This window comes from Triticum dicoccoides, chromosome 3A (assembly GCF_002162155.2).
Source record: "Triticum dicoccoides isolate Atlit2015 ecotype Zavitan chromosome 3A, WEW_v2.0, whole genome shotgun sequence".
NCBI classification, from domain to species: domain Eukaryota; kingdom Viridiplantae; phylum Streptophyta; class Magnoliopsida; order Poales; family Poaceae; genus Triticum; species Triticum dicoccoides.
Window position 1 is genome coordinate 743,462,745 of NC_041384.1, and position 5,177 is coordinate 743,467,921.

At 42.6% G+C, this 5,177-nt stretch overlaps 1 protein-coding gene across 1 annotated transcript; it reads left to right on the top strand.

The window, feature by feature from the left end:
* Positions 1-2,332: 2,332 nt before the first annotated feature.
* LOC119273606 (abscisic stress-ripening protein 2-like) lies at positions 2,333-3,043 on the top strand. The gene is made up of 2 exons (XM_037554712.1): positions 2,333-2,577; positions 2,683-3,043. The coding sequence occupies exons 1-2, from the start codon at positions 2,449-2,451 to the stop codon at positions 2,845-2,847; spliced, it is 294 nt and encodes a 97-aa protein (XP_037410609.1). The 5' UTR covers positions 2,333-2,448; the 3' UTR covers positions 2,848-3,043.
* Positions 3,044-5,177: the final 2,134 nt, after the last annotated feature.

The following is a 5,177-nucleotide window of genomic DNA, read 5'->3' on the forward strand; positions in this document are numbered from 1 at the left end:
GGCGTGCGGGAAAGGAAGGAGGAGATCACGAGGACGTGCGAGAAAGGAAGGAGATCGCGAGGGAAGGAAGGATATCGGGAGGCGTGCGGGAAAGGAAGAAGGAGATCACGAGGACGCGCGGGAAACGAAGAAGATCTGGAGGGCAATGCGTGTGATAGTTTGGCAATCTGCCACACGGTTGCCACTTACATATTTCGATCAGAAAATACTCTTTGTTAGATTTTCAATCACGTATACTCAAACAAGAAAATCTGTAAAATTCGCACATGTATCTGTAAATCGCACATCTATCAATAATTTTCGGAGTGTACCATATGCCACAACATATAAGAAATCAAAAGACCTTGCTTAGTATGAAAAGTTTGAAGTATTCATTCACAAGGTATCCCTATCACAAAAAAGAAAAGAAAATGTGGTTCCTCATCAGCCGAAAAAAATTTAGACATTCCCACCTAGCAAAAAGTTTTCAAAACAAAAAAATACTCCCTGCGTAAACAAATATAAGAGCATTTAGATCACTATTTTAGTGATCTAAACGTTCTTATATTTCTTTACAGAGGGAGTAAATAAATAAAAACATGTGAAAACACTATCAGGATCTTCTCACTACCGGAAACACCTATCTTCCCTCAAAAGAACTACACATGGCCCCTACAAACAGACAAACAAAAAAAATTCAGACACTTATGTCTGAAAAAGAAGCATGGCAATGTATGCTATTGAAAAATCTTGATCCACTCGCATTATGCCTTTTTAAATTTCAGAGGAAAAAAATGGAAGGCACCCCTGTCTCCTGTCTATATGCAGTATGTGCTAAAAGTACATGTATGTACAGACTCTAAATTACAAACTGACTGCTAGCTGCTACATTCAGGTTTATACACAAAAACAAAACAAAAAAGACTCTAGATTGCAAACTGGGTGCTATCTACTACATTCAGTTTCACAAACAAAAAAAAAATCTATAGCCATGGACATGAACATAACAGGGGAGGATAACTAGTCACTATGCATCAGCTCCGTATATGGATGTGTATTCATTTTGCTCTCTAAAAAAAACGTGTGATGCAAACGATTCTAATAGATCATGAAAACAGCAACATCCTCATGTAGGCCACTTGTATAAACACACCCATCCCCCCAGGTTCCTGATGTTCATTCATCCCTCAAAACAAACAGAAGACAAACAACCCTAGATGCAAACGAATCTAAATAGAGGAAAAGAAAAGGAGATGAACACTCACTCCGCCGGCCTTCCCTGCCATCTCTGTCTTCAGAAGCCCACCAAGTCGTTCCTCACTTGGATTGAAATCAAAATGCGAGTGAAAGGACAAACAATGGTCGGAGAAACAGGCGATGGGGAGGGGAAAAGAGGCGAGGAGAGTGACGACAGGACGGCTGGACCTTAGACCGTTCAGATTCTGAAGCATAGCCCAACAAACAAAAATGCGGAGGCCCAGCCCAAACAAAACAAAACAACTCAGCCCCGTGTCCCTCCCAGCCCGACAAACATCTATCGAACCTGATGCGAGCGCATCACCTCGCACGCGAAGAATAAAGCACCAACAGATCATAAGGTGGAAACAGGTAGATGTGATATCCTTAAAAAACATCTAGATGTGAATTAGTCATTCTGTTTGGAAAATAAAAACAAATTAACGCTACTTTCTTACCCTTGTTTTTTGTTGCACGGATGGATATTGGAGATTATACTTTAGGTACCGACCCGTTTCAATTTCTTTTTTTTTTTTACTTCAGGTAGATGTACGTAATTCCACACGAGCTAGCGATACGTACGTACGTGTTGCTTAGTTACAGGTTAATCGGGTCGAAAATCCGTAGCTGTTCCGGGCAATAAAATAAAATAAAATATCCTTAGCCGTGTAGCACCGACTGTCGGACCGACGCGGTTAAGCTAGCTAGCATGCAAACATACTCGGTCGTCTTCGAGTAGTCTCCCATTGCTTCTGGAAATCTAGCCGCGTGCAGTGTCATTTTCCATCTCAAGAAAACGCGCGCGACGGCCATTGATCGAGCCACACTACGAAAGCGAAATATATCTGAGATCGGTCGGTATCGATTCGTATGAACAAATTGAAAAAACAAATCTGTGACGTGAGTACTCAAGCAAACACAAAACATCTTCTATTTGTGAGCAGAAGAGTAGCTAAAAGCACACGTCGAAAAAGTTGAGAACGCGTAAGAGGAACGCGCGTAGGTACGTGCGAGTCAGCTGCATATGCTAGCGCTGCGCCCGTACATGATCTTCTCCATCCTATATAAAGAGACATGCATGCCCTCATGTCAAGCACATATCACAAACACAGATCCTCCTCCTTCAAACACATACATAGATCCTCATCCTCCTATATACCCATCGATCACACAAGGCACGAGTGCGTACGTACACGGACGTATACCGGTGAGACATCGGAAGGCTAATTGGTGATGGGGCGCCACAGCAGCAGCGGCAAGCCCGAGGCCGGCGGCGAGCAGTACCGCGAGGAGGAGAAACATCACAAGCACATGGAGAAGTTGGCCAAGCTCGGCGCCGTCGCAGCCGGAGCATACGCTAGGGTACGCCCCACAGCTCACGCTTTACATATTACTTGCAATTGATGGCATACGCATTACTCTACTCATGGTTAACTATAGTGCTGATAATTACTTGACAATATGCAGCACGAGAAGCACGAGGCGAGGAAGGACCCGGAGCACGCAAGGTCGCACAAGATCAAGGAGAAGATCGCCGCCACGGTCGCCGCCGGCAGCGCCGGCTTGGCGATCCATGAGCACCACAAAAAGAAAGAGGCCAAGAAGCACGCCCGTCATGGCCACCACCACTGATACACATACACTCATGGATGCAAATGCACACGTAGACCCTTGCTAGCTATCTTATATGTACGGCCGGTTACATTCATTCATTTTGTTGTCTTGTTCCATAGTACTGAATTGCTGTTTGGTATGTGTATTTTCGTGACATAGTCGTATAGTATGTTGGTACATTATTGTAGTACATGTTTGGGCACATCTCCTCTAATAATAATCTACACGCCTTCTTCTCTCTCGAAATAGCAGGGATCTCCATTGAAAATGCCCAACATTACAACATTACTAGATGTCATGGAGTACTTTCTTGGGTTCGCGTCACCGCCACCCAAGGGCGTGAACCACATGATAAATCTTTGTCTCCATGACTCGTGGTTACTTTCTTCTACCGAGCCTTATTATTTGGTTGAGTGTTGCATCCTACCATAACAGGTTGAAGCAACTTAGTTGTATTTAAACTTTGGAGAACTTATACTTCCACTGTCTCTAAATCAACTAGGAAATTTAAAATATGTAGTCGGCTATTTGACCCCACCTCTAGTCGTCATCTTTGATCCTTCGCATGGGGATTCGAAATTTGTGTCTTCTGACCCATAACTAGAATAGTCTTGATAAGTCTCAATCGACTAAGCTTCGTTAAGTCTCACTCGGTGCTATATCCGTGAGATCTTACATTGAGATCCGTGCAAAATTTTATTTTTAGATTTTCCCTTTTCTCTATTACATGTTATCACTTGACTGAGACTTGGTTAAATCTCAGTCGACTGAGACCAAGCCACACCCAAATTAGAATGAACCAAATCTTGAAGAAAAACATCACCTTGAGTTAAATGAAGAAGCTCACCCATTTCCTTTATCAACATCAACTCTACCCTTTATTTGACAACTAGGACAAGGTTATTACTACCTGGACTATCTAGCTCAAGGCGACTTCAATGAAATTGTGCATGCTCATGAGAAAGAGGGTGGAGTTGCACACCCCAAACGTTGTATGCAAGCGTTTAGTAAGGCTCTTTGATTGCAGTCTGGATTATCCTGGATATAGTGGTGATATTTTCTTGTGGCGCTGGGTCATATGCATGAACGGCTAGACTGGGAAGTGGGCAACAGTGGATGGGTTGGTTTGTTTCCCTGCTTCGATGTGTCAAATGAACGCTTCGACAAATCGGTACCATCACCCGATTCTGGTGGACATCGAGTTCCAGCTAGGCCTGCAACCAAGAGGGTCTAGTGGAACGTTGTCTTGCCGAAGAGGATCTCAGAGAATTGTCCAAACTGCATTAATGTGGGAAGATGCATGGTGTGGTGTCTCTAGGGCAGCTCACATCGGTCATTCGCTCTGCGCTACACCGCTAGGACAAGGAGGTTTTGAAGGGGCCTCATAGTAGAGTCTGAGAATTAGAAAAGAAACTGAATGAAGTAACGCCCAGCCCACTAACATGAAATTCCTATGAAATGGAGTACCTGCTAGAACAGGAAAAGAATTTACTAGATCCAAAGAGGCGTGCTGATTGGCTCAGTCACGGTGACCAAAACACTGACTTCTTCCACAGGGCAGCGATGGGACGACGTAAGGAATTTACATTAAACGATTGAAATGCGATCCATGTGATTGGATTGAGGACCAAGACATTATTGATAACGTTAAGCCTAGTGTGACCGAATATATGATTTGTTTTGCGAGAAACCGGATATATAAATTAGGAGTTAAACAAACCTTACACTAGAGATGAGGTTTAAAAAGCTATGTATAATATCAACAAATTAATTAAAGGTACCAAGCCTGGATGACCTACATGTTGTTTTCTACAAGAGTTTTTGCCACAAAGTCGAGGACGATCTCATTGATGAAGTGTTGTTGGCAGTAAGCACTAGGAAGATTCCGGATGGCTAGAATAATACCACTATATTTCTCGTCCCTAAGATCGACAATCCTGAGGTCATAACTCAGTTTTTTGGCCCATAAACTTATGCAACGTGGTGTATAAGGTGATTTGAGAACTGCTTGTTAACCGTCCGAAATTTCTTCTGTTGGAGATTATTTCGCCAAACCAAAGTGCTTTTTTCCCGGGAGGTCTTATCTCAGATAATTTGCTGATGTCTTTTGAATCTAATCATGCTATTAAAAAGAAGAATAAAGGTAAATATGGAACTTGTGTGGTGAAGCTTGGCATGCACAAGGCATATGATAGGGCCAAAAGGATTTATCTAGAGAGGATCTTATTACACCTGGGGTTCACGACATATTGGCTGTCACTTATTATGTATTGGAAATATGCCTTAGAGACAATAATACCGCATTATTATATTTCTATATTGATAATTAAGAGTTTACATTCTATGTT